At 37.4% G+C, this 20,599-nt stretch overlaps 3 protein-coding genes across 3 annotated transcripts; all 3 read right to left on the bottom strand.

The window, feature by feature from the left end:
* Nucleotides 1-1,607: 1,607 nt before the first annotated feature.
* On the bottom strand, nt 1,608-9,145 carry opn6a (opsin 6, group member a). Its single transcript, XM_060884955.1, has 6 exons — nt 8,691-9,145; nt 7,858-8,063; nt 6,141-6,240; nt 5,374-5,478; nt 4,032-4,255; nt 1,608-2,609 (listed from the first exon to the last, which is right to left on the bottom strand). Exons 1-6 carry the CDS (start codon nt 8,818-8,820, stop codon nt 2,115-2,117), a joined length of 1,260 nt encoding a protein of 419 aa, XP_060740938.1. The 5' UTR covers nt 8,821-9,145; the 3' UTR covers nt 1,608-2,114.
* A 1,329-nt stretch (nt 9,146-10,474) lies between these two features.
* eif4a3 (eukaryotic translation initiation factor 4A3) lies at nt 10,475-15,638 on the bottom strand. Its single transcript, XM_060884944.1, has 12 exons — nt 15,353-15,638; nt 14,672-14,744; nt 14,292-14,358; nt 14,129-14,191; nt 13,922-14,054; nt 13,749-13,829; nt 13,503-13,644; nt 12,864-13,002; nt 11,754-11,869; nt 11,320-11,427; nt 10,801-10,928; nt 10,475-10,661 (listed from the first exon to the last, which is right to left on the bottom strand). Exons 1-12 carry the CDS (start codon nt 15,504-15,506, stop codon nt 10,645-10,647), a joined length of 1,221 nt encoding a protein of 406 aa, XP_060740927.1. The 5' UTR covers nt 15,507-15,638; the 3' UTR covers nt 10,475-10,644.
* A 1,699-nt stretch (nt 15,639-17,337) lies between these two features.
* rpl37a (ribosomal protein L37a) lies at nt 17,338-20,248 on the bottom strand. Its single transcript, XM_060884968.1, has 4 exons — nt 20,092-20,248; nt 18,855-18,983; nt 17,604-17,686; nt 17,338-17,503 (listed from the first exon to the last, which is right to left on the bottom strand). The coding sequence occupies exons 1-4, from the start codon at nt 20,092-20,094 to the stop codon at nt 17,440-17,442; spliced, it is 279 nt and encodes a 92-aa protein (XP_060740951.1). The 5' UTR covers nt 20,095-20,248; the 3' UTR covers nt 17,338-17,439.
* Nucleotides 20,249-20,599: the final 351 nt, after the last annotated feature.

Consider the following 20,599-nt stretch of genomic DNA (forward strand, 5'->3'; position numbering starts at 1 on the left):
CACTCACATGTTCCAGTATTTTTGGTGGTCAAAAAAAATGAAAGCAGAAATTCTGATTTTCATATTCTGATTTAAATAAGTAAATAAATACACACGGTCTCGGACATTCCAATACTTTTGGAGGGAGCTGTGTTTGTAGAAGTCTGGGAAATCCATATATGTGGTGACATTATCACCACAGCACACATCTTTATTTTTTAACACACATTTTCTACTGTTTACGATTTCCCGAACTGAAACATGCTCCGGTTTTGAATGAACATCTAATATATACAACTGCAAACCAAATTTAAATGGAAACAAATATCTTACAGTCTTGAGCCTCTATAGGAAACATTAGGGCTATACATTCATATATAAGATAATATATTCACATTAGATAATACAGAACAAGTGCATGCAGGTTCCATTTCCTGAAAGGTTTCTAAAGGTATTAACCATTCAAAAATTCCTGTGGATTATTTCTGCCACTAGAGGGCGTTTCGAGCATGTCTAAACTCAACCAAAGAAAATTACTTTCCAGATTTTGGTTTAAACATTTCACAGTTCTAAATATAATGGTCAATAAACACCTCAACAAATAATATGCTCAGGTCTGTGTGTTTCATCCATGTGCCATGACGTTTTCCGAAGGACACACAGATATTCAATTAAGTTAAATCTTGTGTGTGTGTGTGTGTGTGTGTATATAATATCTTACATACTTTTTAAGGCGACACTCTGTTGCAGCGGACTCCACACTGTAATGGCTCAAGTGGTTAAGGCTCTGGGTTGTTGATCAGAGGATAAGAGTTCAAGTCCCAATACATCCAAGCTGCCACCATTGGGCCCTTGAGCAAGGCCCTTAACCCTCCCTGCTCCAGTGGCACTATATCATATCTGGCCCTGTACTCTGACCCAAATTTCCAAAGTTGGGATATGTGAAGAGAGAATTTCACTGTGCACTAATGTGTATGTGAAAAATAAAGGCTTCTATTATATGCTTCAAGTTTGACATGCTAGCTAAGCAGATTGCATTGCCTCCTACGCTCACTGCTTACTGACAGTTAAGTGGACAGCAGTGAAAACCTGGGTTTCTGATAGTAAATTGTTCTAAGCTGTGGTTAGATTGCAGTTCTTCTGCAAGCAGACAGAAGGTGCTACTGAGCCAAGTGAGTGTCAGTATAGACACTAGTTTGTCGCTGGTTGGTGTCAGTGCACAGCAGAAGTGGTGTCAAAAGTGGTGTCATAGCAGCACAAATGACCACATGCAAATTGTGCAAAAGGTTTTACCTTTGAGTTATAATTAAAACATCAATGTTTTTGGTCAGAAAAAACACAGAAGTTGTGTTAGACTGAATACTTCACATACTGTTTTCATTCAGTCACGCAACCTAAATCCAGCTGATGAAAGATGCTCTCTAAATACACAAATTATCCTGTTACGTAACAACATAAGAAACCTGAGAGAATAAGCTATTTAAAGGAACATGAAATACATTAAATATGTTTGTTAATGATTCTGAAATGTATTTGTCAGTGCTGTTTTTTCATAATTCCTGTGAACAGATAGCAGTAATCACATACACTGACGTCACAGTAGTACACTTCTAGAAAAATATCTACATTCTCAAACATAAGGATGTTTAAAAGTGACATGTTTTCCTAAAAATCGCTTGTTTTCTCACTCACTATTTTCCAGCAACATTCAATGTCCACGTCAGCTATTTAGCAATCTACCAGGTGATGTGCATGTTGGCACTGACTGAGGAATCAACTTTAAAGTTAAAGCTTTGAAAGATCTGCTTGCACAGTGTGCATGAACAAGACAGTGATAGAGGAGCACTAAAAGATAAATGTTCTGCTGCATCTCTCTTTAAGTAGAAATAAATTTAGGGCTAAATACCATTGGCACAGTTATCCACAGGTGATCAAACTGCATTGTGTGTATATAATAAATAGGTATATTGATGAAGAGAAAGTAAAAACAGATGGATCAAATGTTTTAAGTTTCTTTTTTTTTTAAATCACTTACATATAGTACAGTACATATAGAAAATATCTTTTCAGTCTTTCTGGTCATTTTTTTATGGTTTAAAATTCAAAGCAATAGTTACAGAATGATTCACTACATTCTACAGTCTGTCAGACTCATATTCAAGGGATTCCGATGTTTGGGGCATCTGAATGAGATGCACCTGCTGGCTGAGTGGAGGAGGAGTGCGGGGATGGCTGCACACCCCAGAGTCAGGGTTGTGTATGGGGTTAATAGGTTCTCTTCCTGTCTGGGGCTCCTTCATGGCTTGTTGGTAAGCAGGAATACACACATCCTTTTCTTCAGCTCTGTACCTGTGAAACTCATCTCCTTTGGCCTTCATGTGTGTGTAGCGTTTGAGTTTGACTGCATTGCTGCGATGCTGGGTGCAGGGCAGCAGCACAGCAACATCTTTTCGAAATTTTGAGCTAAGGCCGAAGTAGATGAGCGGGTTGTAGAAGCTTGCAGACTTGGCGAAGAGCCGGGTAAAGATGCTGGTCAGACTGGGAACATGGAAGCCGCACGCCGACCAAATGGACACCACGGCGTACGGAGACCAGGCCAGGATGAACGCTGTACAGATGACTATTGAAACCTTAGACACAGACAGAACAACAGCTTTGAATTTGAGTTGTTGGGATTTTTTGATGGGTCATCATCAAGGCAGTGTATAAAATATATCCAATAATTACAAATAATAATGGTAAAACAAGGACAAGAAGAATACCATGTATTCAACCTCAGAATTTAAAAAAATTATATTTTCAAGAAAATTTGTCTGCATTTATTATTAATAAACACCCAGGTTAAAGCTCCTGTTTTCCTTTCCTGCATTCCTATGCAAATTAGGAGCGCAGAGTCAACTTGGCCTTGTCTGTTTTGACTGCTTATAAAAAATGAAGTATATATGATAGCCATTTTTTTTCACCTTTTTAGTCTAACTTGTTTCCAACATATTAACATATATTTTGTAAATCTTTTTGTAATATTTGGTATAATAAACCTCATTAATATGCAAAAATGCCTCATTTTCTAGGTTGATGCACAATTACAGGCTGGTATATTTCAAAGCCAAGAGATTGTTTTGAAACCATTTTGACAATTTTTAATGTCAGTACAAAAATAAAACCTGTTTTTTCCAGGTCAAATTGACTTGAATGCTTATAAATCAAAAATGATACAATTATCACCATTCTGTTTGATAAGCCTTACATTTGTGAACATTTTACACTTGTAATGTCTATTTTGTCTGTGTCTGTGTGTGTGTGTGTGTGTGTGTGTGTGTGTGTGTAAAGCTTGTTGGTAGAGAAGATATTTCCCCCAGCTGGACAAATGCAAATTCCAAGTGCAAAGTATTTACAAATAAGTAGCTTTTGCTTTTTGGGAGGCCCAATGAATTGCAATGTGTGTGTGTGTGTGTGTGTGTGTGTGTGTGTGTAGCATCATTTCGCTAGATCATATTTTGCCCTCTGCTAGGCAAAGGCATATCAAAAGTGTGAAAAATTTACAAATATGTAGCTTTTTTTTTCTGGAGGCCTAATGCAATGCAATGCCCAATTTGTGTATGTGTTTGTGTGCGTGTGTGTGTGTGTGTTTGTGTGTGTGTGTGTGTGTGTGTGAGCGCGCGCATGTGTGTGTGTGTGTTCGTGTGGTGTGTGAGTGTGTGTTTTGGGTGCGTGTGTTAGTGTGCATTTTTGTGTCTGTATGTATGTTCATTGCGCTGAAAAGGGCAAAAGTGTGACCTATTGCCCCACTAAATGTGGCGAGGTCAAATTGACCTCGGAGGACAAAAGTTGCACATTGTTTATTGGTACAAACACATAGTTCAACGAAAATAGACAAAATTAATTTTACATGCAAAGTTCAAAATTTGAAACAATCCTGTTAAATTTCAGGCAAATATGTGGAAGAAACCCCAAGTTAAACATTAAACTTTCCAGCGGAGGTAAAATTGTCCTGAGGAAAATAAGAAAGGTTAAGATGGGAATACATTCTGCAGAAATCAAACCCCACTTACTATGGTGACATCTCTCTCGATCTTTCTCTGTCTGTCAGACAAGTCTCTGTCTGCTGACATGGCGTTTCCTCTCTTCACAGTGTTGATGATGGACACATAGCAGAACAGCATGATCAACACAGGAACAAAGAAACAAAGGATCAGGATGGTGATGATGTAGGATTTGTGGATGGTGGAGTAATTCGCTTTGGCCCAGTCGATTTCACAGGTACCATACCCTCGATCTGTAGAAACAGAAACACTCATTTTAACAGACGCACAGATAACTTTAACAGAAAGGTATTAAAAAAGTGTTTTCAGTATCATTAAATAGGAGTAGTTAATTGATTAAAACCTGCCAGTGGTTTAGAAAGTAAATCTGTAGAACCTTTCTGCGTGGTTCAATGTAAATCTATAGTACCTTCTCTTGCGTGGTTCAATGTGCCACCTATATAAACTATATGGCCAAATATTTGTGGATATTGGAACATCACCCCCATTTGTGCATGTTGCACACATAATAGATTTAGTGTCTGTAACAGCCTCCACACTTCTGGAAATGCTGGAAATGTTGAACAGTGGCTCTAATATTGAATCTCAATAATCAGATTTCAGTATAAACACATTGCACTATATGCCATCTGCCATCTTATCTTATTATTCTACTAATTATTCTAGCCTTCTCCCTGTGTGTGTTTTTTTCTTTTTTTTTACGTTTTATCTACTTTTATCTGGTTATTTGTATTTCGTTTTTGTCTGGGTTTCTACTCTTAATTACAAATCATATACAAATTCTACCTCTGCTTAATTGTCCTTCAGCTGTGAGTTTCTTTTTGCTCAAATCATGATTAAATTTCTTTAAACCAATTTAATGTTTTGAAACCCAGATTTCTCTCATGACTTCACAGAAGCGAACAATATGCAGTGAACTTTGCAACTCTGAGCAATGCAGAAAAAAAGAAGTGCATTACATTTCACCATTGAACATTAAATGTAAGTGTGGGTTAATCTGTATAGTGGACTTTATAACGAAAAAATCAAAATCAAAATATTAGTTTCTATCATCACTACCCTGTGTCTTGTGTAAGAGAAATACATTACCGAAGCTCTTAATTCTTCGCATTTGACATTTCCATATGATGTAGTGGTTATGAGTTTAAACTGAATCATGTATTATTTACGTACAACAAGCTCAACGTTCGAGCAGCAATTAAGGAAAGAAACCAGAAGAAAATGAAATAAAAAACAAGGGGCTGGGCTAGACCAATAACAGGTTAGAGCTGCAACTGAACAAGCTTTAACAAACATACAGAAATCCAGAGAGTGTTATATGAACACATGTATGAGATTTCATCCTACTGACCTGTGTAACTTCCCCAGCCCACCAGTGGAGCTGTAGACCAAAACACAGCTGAAATCCATATAAACACGATACTCATTCCTACAGTGGTCTTTGTGATACAGTGAGCTGTGAAGAGAAATAAACTACTATAATTTAAAAGGTATAAAACACAAACATTTGCGTTTTCTCTATGAATTTCGTCATGAAACATATTTCATAGAGAAATTTTACAATACATATAGATGTATATACATTTACGACATTTGGCAGACGTTCTGGATAAGGGCGTCTGCCAAATGTCGTAAATGTATATACATCTATATGTATTGTAAAACCAAACACCATAACCACTAGGCTTGCCATCATATGTGATATATATATATATCACATATATACATCTATATGTGATGTAAAATTTCTCTATGAAATATGTTGCTATCTTGCACATTTATAAAAATAATTTATAATTCTCCAAGCCCTGTCTAATTAAATCAAGGTAGCTAGGTTAATAAAATGAATGTACATCTTGTATCATTTGTAGTTTGTTGCTACGCTTCAGGCTATCTTACTAGCAGATTAGCAAAGAAAACTAATTGTATTAGCACCACACATTCACAAAAGGCACCAACTATCACTGTTACTTCATTCCAGACTTTGTTTTTCATTACATTTTTCTTTGTAATGACTATATATACAATTTTAATGAAAGATTGTTAATGACAAGATAACATGGTTGTATCTTGGTTTGTCGCATGCTGATGTGAATGTAGGCTAATCCTTTATTTTACCTTTGCTTGGGTAACATCCCTTTATGTAACGAGTGACACTGATGGCACTTAACGTGGTAATGCTACCCAGGCCAAAAAGGAGAGTAAAGAATCCGTCCACCTAAAAGAGCAACAATGAGAGATGACGCATCTGTGTTCCAGTCATCAACTGATTCATAGTCTGATTACTAACACAATCATCATCATCATCATCAGGTTACAATGGAAAAGATTTAATATGATAGCAAGATGAAAGAAAACTCTTTGATGAAAGAAATCCTTTTGTATAAAGGAACAACCATTTGTTCAGTTTGTCATTTGTGTTATAAATTGATGCACTGAACACTTGAGTCACTTGAGTGATTCGTGCTATACTGACAGTGGTGCATGTCTGACTCCTGATTAGCAAAGTTTCTGAAAACCTGTCCATTTTAACATAATAAAAATGACTATCCTCTAAAATTCAAACCAAAGTTAAATAGCATTTAAGATGACTGCATTTCAATAATTATTTCTGTGTAGTAATATATTTACAGACTGCCTATTAATAACCTCCTGCTAACTAGGTTTTATGGTAAAATATTCTGGTATTTAGCTGAATTCATCATGGCATGATTAAATCCCCTGAATTAGCCACAAGCACCTATCCAGTTTCTCTTTCTTTCTTTCTTTCTGTACTTAATTTGACTGTAGTGTTGGAAAGTTATCGGCACTATAAAGTGTGTTTGTTGTTTGTTTGTTATCAATGTGACTACATTATGCACAGCTGATTTGCGCATTACATTATACACAGCTGATTTATATATATCTTGAATTTTTATTATATTAATTCTTTATATTTCTCCTTATGTTTACCTTCTGTTCTATGTTTGTTCTGTAAAGCTGCTTTGAGACAATGTCCATTGTAAAAAGCGCTATACAAATAAACTTGAATTGAATTTGTGATCATGATTTCCACCTAATATTGTGGAACATTAATTTTATCGTATTTTATTGGCCAAACAGTATTCCGGTACAAATCTGGTATCATTAGAAGCATACGTGAATCAGAATACTGTCAAGACTGTTAATGACAGATTGACTGGTCATCCCTGCTAAATATATCCTCTCCCTGTCTAACATGTGTTGTCTAAATCAGCTGTCTAAGTCTGTATTTACAACAAAATCCTACTTAATTACACACACGCATACATACACACTGGCAGATACAACAGGGAGTGTTATAGCATGTTGAACTGTTTCTGCAGGAAAAACCTTAATGTTTTTGTAACCGTAAAGGAACAATAGGAAAATAAATCCAGTGTAGTTGCTGCAACATAGTTTACTGAAGCTGAAAAACCAGCTGGAGTCTTTTTAATGATACAAAAAGCCATAGACATATGGGTATGAATCAGCTGCAGACAGTCTGAAGACACACTGAAGCAGTGTCATCTCTGTGCTATTCACAGACCTGTAATCTTTTTGTATATTTCACTGAGCATTAATGGGACAGTAATCAATTTGCTTTTAACAGGATCAGGGTGTGACATTAGGACTCGTTATGGATGCTAACTTCACACCTTGAGCTCTGAGGGGCATCTGACAGGTCTGACTGTGTTAATGGACTTTATACAAGGACACATATTGCCTCTTTTATGACAAGCACAACCTTTATGTAACGCCATCCTTTAGAGGGAAATAATGTTTCTCCCCTTTTCCCCTCTCCTCAACCTTTACAATGCAGCACACACTCCTGTACCTGGCAGGTCCACACTGAGGTGATGAGGTATCCGTTATCCTGAAACACATTAAAGATCTCGAGGATGCCGCGGGAGTATCCGAACACGGAGATGCTGGCGTCTGATAAGGCCAGGTTAAGTGTGAGGTAATCTGTAGGTTGCAGAGTCGCCCTCTGCTTCAACAGGACAAAGATCACTATACTGTTTCCAAACCATGACAGCCAACCTGTATAATTAAACACACACTCTGTAATATTTATAATAAGAATACATGCACTATAGAGTTAAATATATATTTATGATGTATGCCATCATGATCAAAAAAGTAAACCTTGCAGGATATTTCAACCACACAAAAATGACTAACATGTTTGTTTAGTGATGTGTTTCCAAGCCCGCTAGATAATCATAAGATGGGTTAAGATATAATTACACTAAATACTCAGCTGGAAAGCACAAGACAGAGCTACATGAAGAAAACTTACCACACGGTCTGTTTCAGACAGACAGACAGACAGACAGATAGATAGATGAAGTCCGTTATAGGGTTTTATATGGAGACTACAAGGCTTTCATAAGAGGACCAACGACAAGAGACAATCACCTTCAATACCAATAAATTACAATAGATTTTTTTCTGAACTGAACATTGTGAGATTATAAATTATTTTTTCATTTATGAATTAAAAAATAATGCAAACAATCTATTAATTTACCTAATGTGAACAGTGTTGTAACTGTCTGTAGTAAAGAAACACCTTTTATTATTATTAATAATAGTAATAATAATAATTTAAAAAAGAGAAAACATGAAATGGTTCACTGAAGAAAGAAATTAGACTAAATGTGTTACCGAGCAGCAGCAGGTAAACTCCGATGATGGTGTCTCCCTGGTCAGATAGCGGAGCATCTTTACTGAGCAGGCTGAAGTTGTTGTTCCTCCACAGGATGTTCACCGCCTCTAGAGCTCCAGCAGAGGACATGACTAAAGATTCTTAGGCTTCAGTGCTCTGGATAAAAGAAGGAAAGACCCCCTGCTGATGTTCCCACTGAGAAACCAGAGGGTTAAACCAAATCCGTATATTACTTAAGGTTACTAAATAACATACCTAAACACTCAAGCACCCGCAGTAGTGTGCAGATCTGACTCTTTCTCTGCCCCTCATTCATCCTCTCTCTCTTTCTCTATCTCTCTCTGTGTTCCCATTTCTCTCTTTTTTGTCCCTCTCCTTATCTCTCTCTCTCCGTGTTCCTATTTCTCTTTTTGTCCCTCTCCTTATCTCTCTGTCTCTCTCTCTCTGTGTTCCTATCCCTCTCTCTTTGTCTCTCTCCTTATCTCTGTCTCTCTCTCTTCACACAACCTTAATTTTTTCCATAAGTTTCATTAAACTTATACCACAGCATTTATCTATTTATAGATACATTTAATTTTGTGAAAGTTATGAACATCTTCAGCCTCACTTTTTTCTATCTCTGTTGAATTTAATAGTGTATATTTTCCAAATTTAGCTTTTGATGCAAGTGAGAAACTGTAAAACTGTAAAATTACTCCATCTGGAAGATTACTCACTGTTACACAGTGGAAACTGTATAAACTGGAGTCCTTCAAAAGATTTTACTCATTTACAGGGTCACCACAGGTGATCATCTGATCCACAGGTTTTGATTTAGGCCCAGGTTTTACATCAACGCCCTATCTGACGCAGCCCATCTGGGATTTTTATTACATAAATTAATCAAGCTTAGTCTTTGTAGTTCTGTTTAAAATAGTTATATCGTCAGATTCAAGTGGACCCCAACTATGTCAGCTTTATATTGACACATTCACAGGTTTTCAACATGCAGTGTTTGTTAGCTATAATACATCTGGAGTTGAGTACTGAGATATAAACACAACAAATGTGAAAGACAACAAAAGGACACTGGCTTTTTATTTTGAGGTCATTGCTTTGGTCAGCGGCAGCCCTGCGCTGTTTCTGTCCGTAATGGGATCTCAGACCTAATAGGATCTGAAGGAAGGGCTTTCAGGATAATCCTTAAGATGCACCCGATTCCTTAAGGGAGAGCTGTCGAAGACAACATTCTTTAGGAACTTGCTTCATTTTTTTGCTAGGAACTATTTCTATATCTATTATTTCTATATTACTTGACTATGGACACTATGAGGCCATTATAAGTTTAAAATTGGTGCATTGGAGCAAGAAAACTGGGGATGAATAGAGATATACTGATATGATACTGAATCAGGTTATCAGAACTAAATTAATACTAAAATGTCAATTTGGTATCAGATCAGAACTGTAAAACATTGGTGTCTGTTAGAACATTATATTCTCACAGTCTGACCTGAGACCTTGCTGAGGTAAATACCTACATTCATTCTCCCAGTCTCACCACATTGTAACAGGGATAAACAGCATATTGTCTGTGAACACAAGTTTAAACTGACAGTGTGTTCTTCACATGGACCCGGCTGAGGATTAGACTTTAAGAAGGATTAAACTTCTTTTCTGATCAGCATACTGGTTGTCATTTGCCTGTTGTGGATGAAGCCAAGAGATTTCCTGCTGTGAGATTTTGAAGATGGCATGCATGGAGGAAGCAGGTAAAGCTTAGAGATGAGTGGAGAGGTGAAGGTTTCCAACAAAGATTCTTTATTTACAAACTGAATAGCTACTTGGAGCAGCTCATCCATCAACAACTAGTAACTTGTGCTACATTAACAGACAACAGTAAATAAAAAAGAAAAACAAAAAGAACTGTAAATTAAAAGGGTTTGGATCCTGTGTGTCACTTCCATAAAAGCTTCAGATCAGATCAGCCACTGGGGAAAAAAAATATATATATACACATCACAAAATGACAGGCTAAAATTAATAAGAAAGCTTGGCATCATTAAGAATCTGCAAGACAGCCAGATACACGATACTTTCTGAAGTATATGTTTAAACGTATATACATACCGTTCATTGGCATTTCATCAATCTGTGTGGAATAGTACTGCTCAATATCACGGAGGATACGGATGTCGTCGTTCTTTACAAAGTTGATGGCCACACCCTTACGGCCATAACGACCTGATCGTCCAATTCTGCAGAGAAGGAAACACCCGTTACACCCCGGGTTTGCACCTCACTCGTTTTCACAGTGCATGAAGCAAGACTGAGTCCTGTACTATTTTTAAAATGAAATTTAATTAAAAGTAAAGTGATGTCAAATAATAAGTGTCAGAGATATAATAATGTTATAATAAAATAATTTCAAAAAGGTTGTGTGATGCAAGTGATTTTCATAACAGACCGAGCTGTAACAGATGATTAAATCAACAGCTTCTGGCCAATCAGGACCGAGCATTCTTCAGCACTGTGGTGTAATGTATAGTAATAAAACAATGGAAGCAGGCATCCCATGGCCAAGTCTCTCAACATAAGGTGATTTAATACTCGATTAAGAGCTCAAATAGTTTTTGATTAAGACCATACCTGTGGATGTACAATTCTCTGTTGTTGGGCAGATCGTAGTTGATGATAAGAGAGACCTGTGGTACGTCCAACCCTCTAGCCCACACATCTGTCGAGATCAGCACTCGGCTAACGCAACAAACAAATACAAAGTCTTTACTGTGTATACAGCGATACTATACTACAGTTTCTAAAACAACCCTTCTTTGATTATGCTGTTGGTCGTTCTAATTATTTTGTGTGAGCTAAAAGTTGTCGTCTGCTCATCATTCCACATGTCTTTGTTCCACAGTTTTGTGTGTATGGTATTCCAACAGTGTTCCAAGTCCTGCCCTCAACTATAATTAATTAGTTATATTTGTTTATTATATTAGGCTCTTGGTAGACTTAACTTCATTTTCCTTTCTAATATATGGGTTAGCTTCAGACAAGACATTAAACACTGATTTAATCACCTTGCTCCAGATCGGAACTCCTTCATAATGGACTCTCTTTCTTTCTGGGGCATGTCTCCATGCATAGAGGCCACGGTGAAATTTGCCTCCCTCATCTTTTCAGTCAGCCAGTCCACCTACACAGAATAAAAGCAGATGTGAAGTCACTGTGGGAATAGGGATTAAACACGGCAGGCAAAAACAATCATTTAGGCAAATTATACCCCTTTTCCACCAAAAAGAACCGGGTGCTGGATCAGAGCTAGTGCTGGTGCAAAGTTGGTTCCACTGGCGAACCTTCTAAGAACCAGTTTGCCTTTCCATCGGCTAGAGAGCCATCACAGAGCCGAGTCTGACGTCACTGTATACGTGTCACGTTTCCCAGCAACTTTAGCACAGCTTAAGGTACATTATCAAATACGCTAACCGTAGCTCCGCCCCCAGCCCCTGACACAAGCGGTTCTTAAGTCTAAACCAGCAATGTTTTGGTGATACTTAAGAACCACTTTTCCTGGTTCAGAGCCGGTGCTTTGGCTGTCGAAAAAGAAAGAACTTGTTCTAAATTAGGCTCTGGCTCCGAACCAGCACTCAAACTGCCTCAGTAGAAAAGGGGCATTAGTAGCTAAACAACAACATGGCAACTGGCAATGGATTTGTGGGATGGTTTCCTGCAATTGTGAACCATTATCTGTGCTTTTTTCCCCCCACGGTACACCCGTTCCTTCTCAGAGCTCCTGAACCAGTGCTTCTGTGCTTTAAACAGACCAGGGTCTCTCTGTGTGCCTTCCCTATCTAGGTACATCCTTGTATCAAATGTAGGCAGAAATTGTGAACAGCAAAATTCATGAAGGTAATAGAGATGCATTCTGAAATTAGTTCTCAATTATGCAAAATCACAGAATCTTTTTATATACAAGAATTTTTCATTTAGCATTGGATTACTAGTGAAATGGGTGGTTTAGAATAACTTCTGTTATATTTTCAATTATAACAGTGTGGCCCTACCAATTGAAACATGTCACAGGCAATGTTATTAATAACTGGCAACAAATAGCAAACAAACATGTGACTGCTGTTGTGAGCACAACATTGTTTAATGATTGCTTGAGTGTGTGGGAATGTGATACTGACCTTTCGCTTGGTGTTGCAGAAGATGACGGCTTGCGTGATGGTCAGTGTGTCGTACAGATCACACAGTGTGTCGAACTTCCACTCTTCTCTCTCCACAGCCACAAAGAACTGCTTTATGCCCTCCAGTGTCAACTCATCACTACACATAGAAACAGCAAATAAATTTATTCCTCTCAAAAAAGTAGACAAGGAAAAAAATAATAGAAATTAGGATGGGGAACTATTACAAAAATATAATCCACAAGGTAGATACCCAGCATTAAAAAACAAAAAGATAATAACTAACTAAAATAAAACCATTGCTATTTTAGATTCAAGCTGCTTCCAGTTGGTTTTATTTTACATTTTTTGTTTATTTAGTAGAAAGAGATCACAACAATGCATCACCACTCAAACTTTTACTGATTCTCCTAGAATCAGTAGGAAATTTCACATTTAGCCGTAAATGCTCTGTACTATAAACAATTTTACACTCAATAGCATATAGACACTGGTAAAATCCAAAAGACAAGCAGTTATGCTGTGTGTAACCTTCGAAAGCCAATAAAGCACAAGCAATTGCAAATATTGTTTTTTTGCTTTAGTATGGAATCATGGTTATAGTTTAGGCATTCAGCTTAATACTACTCTCTTCCTCACCGCTTGACCAAGATGCGAATGGGGTCTGTCATGAATTTGTTGGTCATCTCCAGGATCTCATGTGGTAAGGTGGCACTGATTAGAACCACCTGAGTAGCAGGAGGCAGGTATCGGTAGACATCATAAATCTGCTCCTTGAAACCTGCACATAAAGATTACACAAAAGTTCCACAGAGGTCCATTACAGACAGACAGACAGACAGACAGACGAGATTCCAGCCCAGATGAACCCTCTACCAAGCCTACCTTTGTTAAGCATTTCATCAGCTTCATCCAGAACCAACATCTTGATGGCACGTGTCCTCAGACTTCTCCGACGGATCATATCTGCAGGAGAAAATTAAAGTGTTTATATTCACCATCTTGACTCAAACTATATCTAAAGCACTAAATACTACAATACATATAAGTACAATTACCAAAAACTCTGCCCGGGGTTCCTGCTACAACATGTTGGCCATAGTCAAGTTTCCTGATGTCCTCACCCACATTCGTGCCACCTATACAGGCATGGCACTGGACGTTCATGTAGTCACCCAGAGCAAGGAGAACCTTTAAAACAGGATCAACATTAAACACTGCAAAACCGAGACATGTTAACAGCTAATATATTTAAATCTATTTACCTTTTGAATTTGCCCAGCCAACTCTCTGGTTGGAGCCAAAATTAGCGCCTGGGTCTCACGCACCTATTCATTCAGGAGAAACCAGCATGAGCAACAGAGAAAGCAGTGCATCTGAGCGTCTCATAAGTAAAAGACTACAATGAAGCAGAGCATGATTAAATACCTGAATGTCCAGACACTGCAGCACTGATACACAAAATGTGGCTGTTTTTCCAGTACCAGACTGTGACCTGAGGGGGAGGACAAATCAAAGGCTTGAGATGAAGCAGAATTCAAATTAAGTACAAAAGTCTGCATACCTTTACCTTAAAATGGTGAGGGCAATAAGACATTTAATAGGAATTAAATCAAGCAACAAAATAGTGGAAAAATAAATGTACATGGAGATATTAAAATTAGTAATAGATATTAGTAAAATTCTCAAAAGTAAAACATTTTTATTCTAGTTTTATTCTAAGATCTTTTCAACTGTATGAGCTTAAAGTGTGGAAAGCATTATTTCTTATTTTAGACAAAGCAAAAAGATAGCAAACAGAAACTCACTGAGCAATGACATCTCTCCCCTTTATGATCTGTTTAATGGCTCTCTGCTGAATAGCTGATGGTTTTTCAAAACCTAAAAAAGGAGAGGATTGCACTTTTAGATTAGACCTCGAAAAAGAATAGTAAACGTGCATTTAATCTTTGTGGCAGACACCAAAATTTAGCACAGTCGCCTACAGGAAAACAGAAATAAAACATGTCCAAGTATCACAATAATGACCAGACAAACAAAATCCACAATGATCATTTAACACGGAGTATACTTAAAAACACTGTGTGTGTGTGTGTGTGTGAAAGAAAGAAAGGAGAAAAAGAGAGAGAAAGAAAGAAAGAAAGAGGGAACACACTATTAGCTTCTGTTTGAATAGCAGGTCTGCTAACGACATCAGAATGAAGCTTTTTTTCCCCACCTGTATTCCCAAAAACGCCGCTTAGGGTGTAATTAACCGGTAGCTGTCTCAATACGGGTACGAAAAAAAATACGCCATCTTAACTCGCTAAACTAGCCAACTAGCAACTTCGCATTTCTGTCAGTAAACACGGTGTTTAAACGGATTTAAATGATCGGGCTAAGCGTTACATTACCACTACAACATGCAGAAAATAAACCTTTTATTCAGCGTTTTGTTTTTATATAAATAACTAAGTTAGCGAGCGCCGCTCAGGCCCCAGTGTCTGTACCGTAAGCGTAGATCCCACGGAGTAAATCCTCCCTCAGGCCCATCGTATCAAACGTCGGCGTCACATCGACCTCCTCACTGGTCTCAAACTCCACTTTAGTCATATCTTCTTCCTTCAGGAGTCGCTTCCTCCCACTTACAGGTGCCGCTGCCATGACTGTGAAACGAAGCTGTTAAACTTTAATAAATATAAATGATATAAAACGCGCTGGTCCGCGATAAACACGCAGAAGCCTGAGAAAAGGAAACCCCGCGTGTAAGTATCACGGAAGTGACGCACAAAGTACGCGACAGGCACGATAACGACGTGTGTGGCAGTAAATGACGAACAAATCATGAGACTATGTTAAACGATTCAATTTAGATTTGTTATTGTGACAAATCCCAAGCGTCTTGGCCAACACTGCTATAGTAAAACTCTCTTCCTTACGGCAGTTTTGTAATTGTAGTAAAATCATTGTAATGGTAATTAAATAAAAACACATCTGAAAGGCTGAGAAGTCGTAAACAAATGACTGACATTTGCCTCATATGGAAGCCCAGTGGTGTAAAATACACGATATGGTGTGTACAGACAATTCTGAGGTTAGTGTTAACTAGTGCGGTATTGATTCTTTTAATCAATTAAATGTAAATAGTAAATATTAGGCAAATCTACCCAGTAGCTACACAAGTAGGTGTTCATTCTTTTATCTTCAGCTATTTCTTTAAGATAAGAGATAAGATATACTTTATTCGTCCCACAATGGGGAAATTTCTCTGTTACAGCAGCAAAGAAAAAGAAATGCAAATATATAAAAAGAATAGAGACATATAATATACAGTATATACAAAACACAATGTATAAATACAGAGAAGAAAAAAGAGACCACGATTAAGTAGTTACACTAACAGACATTGCACACAGGTAATATTGCAGGTTTTTCCCAAAATTTCTGTTATTGCGCGTGTTGTTTAAAATACTTTGTTATTGTTATTACAGGTAAACAGTAATAACAGTGTGTAATTATGATGACTGGTTCACTGGGAGCAGATTTGATTGTAAAGTCTAATAGCAGCAGGGAGAAAAGACCGTCTGTATCGCTCCTTTAGACACTTAGGACGTAACAGTCTGTCACTGAAGGAGCTGCTCAGAGCTGAAACCGTTTCATACAGGGGGTGAGAGTCGTTCTCCAGCAGTGATGATAGTTTTGCTACCATTCTCCTTTCTCCCACCTCCTGTACAGTGTCCAGAGGAATCCCCAAGACTGAGCTGACCTTCCTGATCAGCTTGTCCAGTCTCTTCCTCTCTGCAGTAGAGATGCTGCTGCACCAGAATACCACACCATAGAATATGGCTGAGGCCACCACAGAGTCTGAGGTGTTCAGGGTCATGAGCCTAGAACCTATACAATAAACACATCTATCACAAGGTGCCATGCATATGCCCTTCCTTACCTCCATAAGTAGACAGCCTACATTCAAGTTACATTGTCGTTTTTTAAGAATAAAACTCTGTATTTAGACTTTTAAATAACTCCAAATAAATTGCTTAATGCGCCTGACTGAACTGGAAGAATTAATGCCATCTGTACATTTGATGCTAAATTTACAATGTTTTTTTTAAAGAGACTGACATTGCACTGTAACTGTCATGATTCACTGTTAAACTTGGAGCAAACTAGATTATTTATCCCAATGGGAACACCTTCTCTTGTTGTAGAACATATTAGCAATTAAACAAACCTTGACATAGTAAAAGTAACTGAATATAAAGGTAGAATCTGAAAGCACTGCAAGTTAAAGTACTTTTAACTAACACCTTCAACTAATTTATTATATAAAATTAGATTTCTGCAAACAGCTAATTAATTTTAATCAACATAAGCGTCCAATATTTATCCATCATTCTACATCACCATTGTGACTAGGAACCTGTTGGCTTAAAATTAGGACAATTCTGGTCCTTTATGGATTTAATACAGAACAAAAGAATCAGAAGCAAAATCCCGCTCAAGACAAATTTATTGTGGGATGTTCCAACGAGCCACATTGAAAATGCAGAGTCCGAGACAAGGTGGATTTGATCTGTACAAAAACAGTCCAAGTTTACTGGTCCTTCATCTCCTTCAGTCTCTTGATGGCAGACTTGACTGTGACAGCAGACGTTGTGCTGTGGGGAAGTACAAATGTTTTAATCAGAAGACAATTACAATACCAATTACTGTTAATTCTATAAGCCGTGTTTAATGAGAAACAAGGCACATTCTTACTTGTATGTCCAGGCACCTCCAGCAACAGTTTTCATGCAGGACCCACAGTGCCAGATGCCAACAGCTCGTCTCTTCATCTTGGTCTAAAATGAGAGGGAAAAAAAGCCACATCATTAATTCTGCATATTTCAGGTGTCAAAATTTGACTTGCACTCAGCTACACTAAAGCAATGTTAATCCAGGTTGGAAATAAAAACATTAATTTATTCACACTTCTGGTAGCAGATACCATAAATATCCTTGTTGATTCTTGCCTTTGTATTGCACCAAACACTCAAAATCAGACTGCAGTATTGCTTGAGCAGCTGAGTAAAGAAGTGTAAAATATTACAAAATAAACAATTCCAAGACGCACTGCAAGAACCTCAATGAGCAGCAATCTGTAACTAGTGCAAGCAGATCATAAGCTGTGCATGATAAGTGTTCCAGAACATATTTCCTTTGACATGCAGGAACAAGGTAGCAATTCAATACCAAAACAATCTAAACAGTCCAAAAATATACACGTTTCAAGAGCCTCCAGTTCTGCAGGCCTGATTTAAAAGAGAACAATGCAGGACAAAAATTGGCCAATCTAGCACTCCTGGAAACTTTGATATTTAAAATAGTTTCTGTATTACTCACATTTGCCCTTTTTTTATTAGGAGCGACCAAAAAAGAACATGTGAAACCTAAAGCAATGTTTTGGTTGGATAAATTGGATTTAATTTACAATCAATTATATTGTTTCAAACATGTTCATAACATGTCAACATAAGTACACCATAGTACTCAATACTGGCCAATAATGCTAGATCAGTAATGAGCCAGCACTGATGTACATTTTGATGCAATAGTGCACAATACTGACAACACAAACAGAGATACAAGAAAAGAATGGTCACTGAAAACCATCACCACCACAAAACCATCACCTTTTTGTTGGAAACTAATGCTGTCTTCAAGACTAGTTAAAATATCTGCATCACTAGATTAACCTCAATGAAGACCAGCTTCACTCTGCTCACTCTTGTAATTTCTAGGCAGAAACTATTCGAAATGTTTTTCCCCAACTGACAAGCACAAATTTGAACACAGCATTTATGACGTCAATCTCAAAAGAAGTATCCAGTCTTTAAAATACTCATCAGTAGTTACAAGGGATTGGTGAAGCCTGGATTTGTGCATTTGAATTCCATCCTGTTCCAGCCCCTAAGCTCTGACTAAGAACCAGCCAAGGAATTATTCTTGGAGTCCTCTTTGGTCACTCACCTTGCCACAGAAGGAGCAGGTGTACTTGGCGTGCTGACTGATCTCAATCTTTTTCACCATCTTCCTGAGGGAGGCACCATAACGAGTACCATATTTCCCAACAATTCCCACCTTCTTGGTGCGTTTGGCCTGCAGACAGAAGAATCAAAGAAAAGGGACACGTTTATGTAGCTAAGTCACTATCAAGACCCCTGGTGTAGATACAAGTCATTTAAAGTCAAAGATTTTTGGGAATTGATAACTGGACAATTAGAGTACTAGTTAGCAAGTAAAGACAAATTTGTTTTCAGGTTTTGACCACAAGTGCGAAGCATACCTTCTTACTATGAAAATAAATCTCTCATGTATTTTTAAATACTATTTTAAATGTATTACTTGACATGCTATGCGTATTATCTTGCTGACCATTAAACAACACAAACACTCGAGACTCCTTTCATAAACGTTAACCACTGCCTTACAGCTAACTTCAAAACTGACTTTTCAGTCTTCTTTATTATAGAACAATTTTATTAGTCTTAGATCGTGTAACCTGTGTAAATGTTCTTTCTATAAAAACGATTAGAACAAGCGTTCACATAAAGCTGCGATTTGCTTCACAACTCAAACAACTTTTCAGTGATGCTGTTGTTGAATATTATCCGACTACACATTACAGCTCTGGGGTATAAAATAAACACCTTCACCTTTTACTCAGTCAGCTGTCTGACCCAAAGTGTTTAGCCAACATACATAAAGTTTGGAAAACGGTGTTGGCTATATGGTATGTTAGGGTGAATATTTGTTAGGTATTCATCCACAATACAAGCAGCCGAAAAGTCATGGAGACATTAATTAATTCACCCAGCAACCTTGCTAGCTAAATTAGCATGCTAGCTAGATTAGCATGCTAGCTGTACATAGCTAAGACGAACCTAGCAAACACAAGATAACTAGCTGGATATAAATGCCCCCATAGGCACCTTCCAAATGATACACGGACCTAAAGACACATGTTAATAATATATTTGAACAGAATTCAGTCTGATTTCATGGTCATAAACTCGCACCTAGCAACGATAAGAGCTCAAAGAGCGGAAAAGTACAAAATATGAAGGAAAAATCTCTCTTTAGTAAGAACTATCGGCCTGAACGCATTCCGCACACTTTGTAGATCAGGGGAATGAATGAATGAGAGACATGATCAAAACGATGGATCAGATTTAGGTGGATTATTACACCGGAGACACAAACTCACCATTTTAGTTTGAAGAGGTGCGAAGCCAAAGAGGGAGGATTAAGTGCGCATGCGCGATTTACCCCATACACGACCGCTTGGGATTCTGGGATATTGAAGGACAGACTAGTTAGGAATGAACTGGGAAAATGTGTACTTTTGTATTTTAGACTAAATCTGTGAACGTTAATAAAAGCTACCAAAAAGATCGTACAGGCTTCAGCAAGTTGCAAAAATATGTAAATTTGCATAAAAAACAAAACAAACAAAAAAAAGAAAGAAAAGGAGTAGATATATTTGTCCCTTTCATCACTTTTTCAAAGTCAATATTTAACTGAGACTATATATCTATATATCTATATCTATATCTATCTATATCTATATATATATATATATATATATATATATATATATATATATATATATATGGAAATCACAGCACAAATATTAAAGTTATTATGCTAATGTAAGTTGGAATCATGTTTTGTGTGTGGAAAGTTAATTAAAATAAACCCTCTCAGGCTCCAGT

Source organism: Tachysurus vachellii, chromosome 1, assembly GCF_030014155.1.
Source record: "Tachysurus vachellii isolate PV-2020 chromosome 1, HZAU_Pvac_v1, whole genome shotgun sequence".
NCBI lineage: Eukaryota > Metazoa > Chordata > Actinopteri > Siluriformes > Bagridae > Tachysurus > Tachysurus vachellii.

Bases quoted from the DNA above. Each gene is read 5' to 3' on its own strand.
- opn6a (XM_060884955.1), bottom strand. From the start codon at position 8,820: ATGTCCTCTGCTGGAGCTCTAGAGGCGGTGAACATCCTGTGGAGGAAC. The intron at 6,241-7,857 runs GTACAGGAGTGT...TTGCTCTTTTAG, and splicing joins CCTCAGTGTGGACCTGCCAG to GTGGACGGATTCTTTACTCT. The intron at 5,479-6,140 runs GTAAAATAAAGG...TTCTCTTCACAG, and splicing joins GGGATGTTACCCAAGCAAAG to CTCACTGTATCACAAAGACC.
- eif4a3 (XM_060884944.1), bottom strand. From the start codon at position 15,506: ATGGCAGCGGCACCTGTAAGTGGGAGGAAGCGACTCCTGAAGGAAGAA. The intron at 14,745-15,352 runs GTACAGACACTG...CTCCTTTTTTAG, and splicing joins CCGTGGGATCTACGCTTACG to GTTTTGAAAAACCATCAGCT. The intron at 14,359-14,671 runs GTGAGTTTCTGT...CCTCCCCCTCAG, and splicing joins GGGAGAGATGTCATTGCTCA to GTCACAGTCTGGTACTGGAA.
- rpl37a (XM_060884968.1), bottom strand. The intron at 17,687-18,854 runs GTGAGTGACCAA...CTCTCATTTTAG, and splicing joins CCTGCTCCTTCTGTGGCAAG to ACCAAGATGAAGAGACGAGC. The intron at 17,504-17,603 runs GTAAGAATGTGC...ACTTCCCCACAG, and splicing joins GGAGGTGCCTGGACATACAA to CACAACGTCTGCTGTCACAG.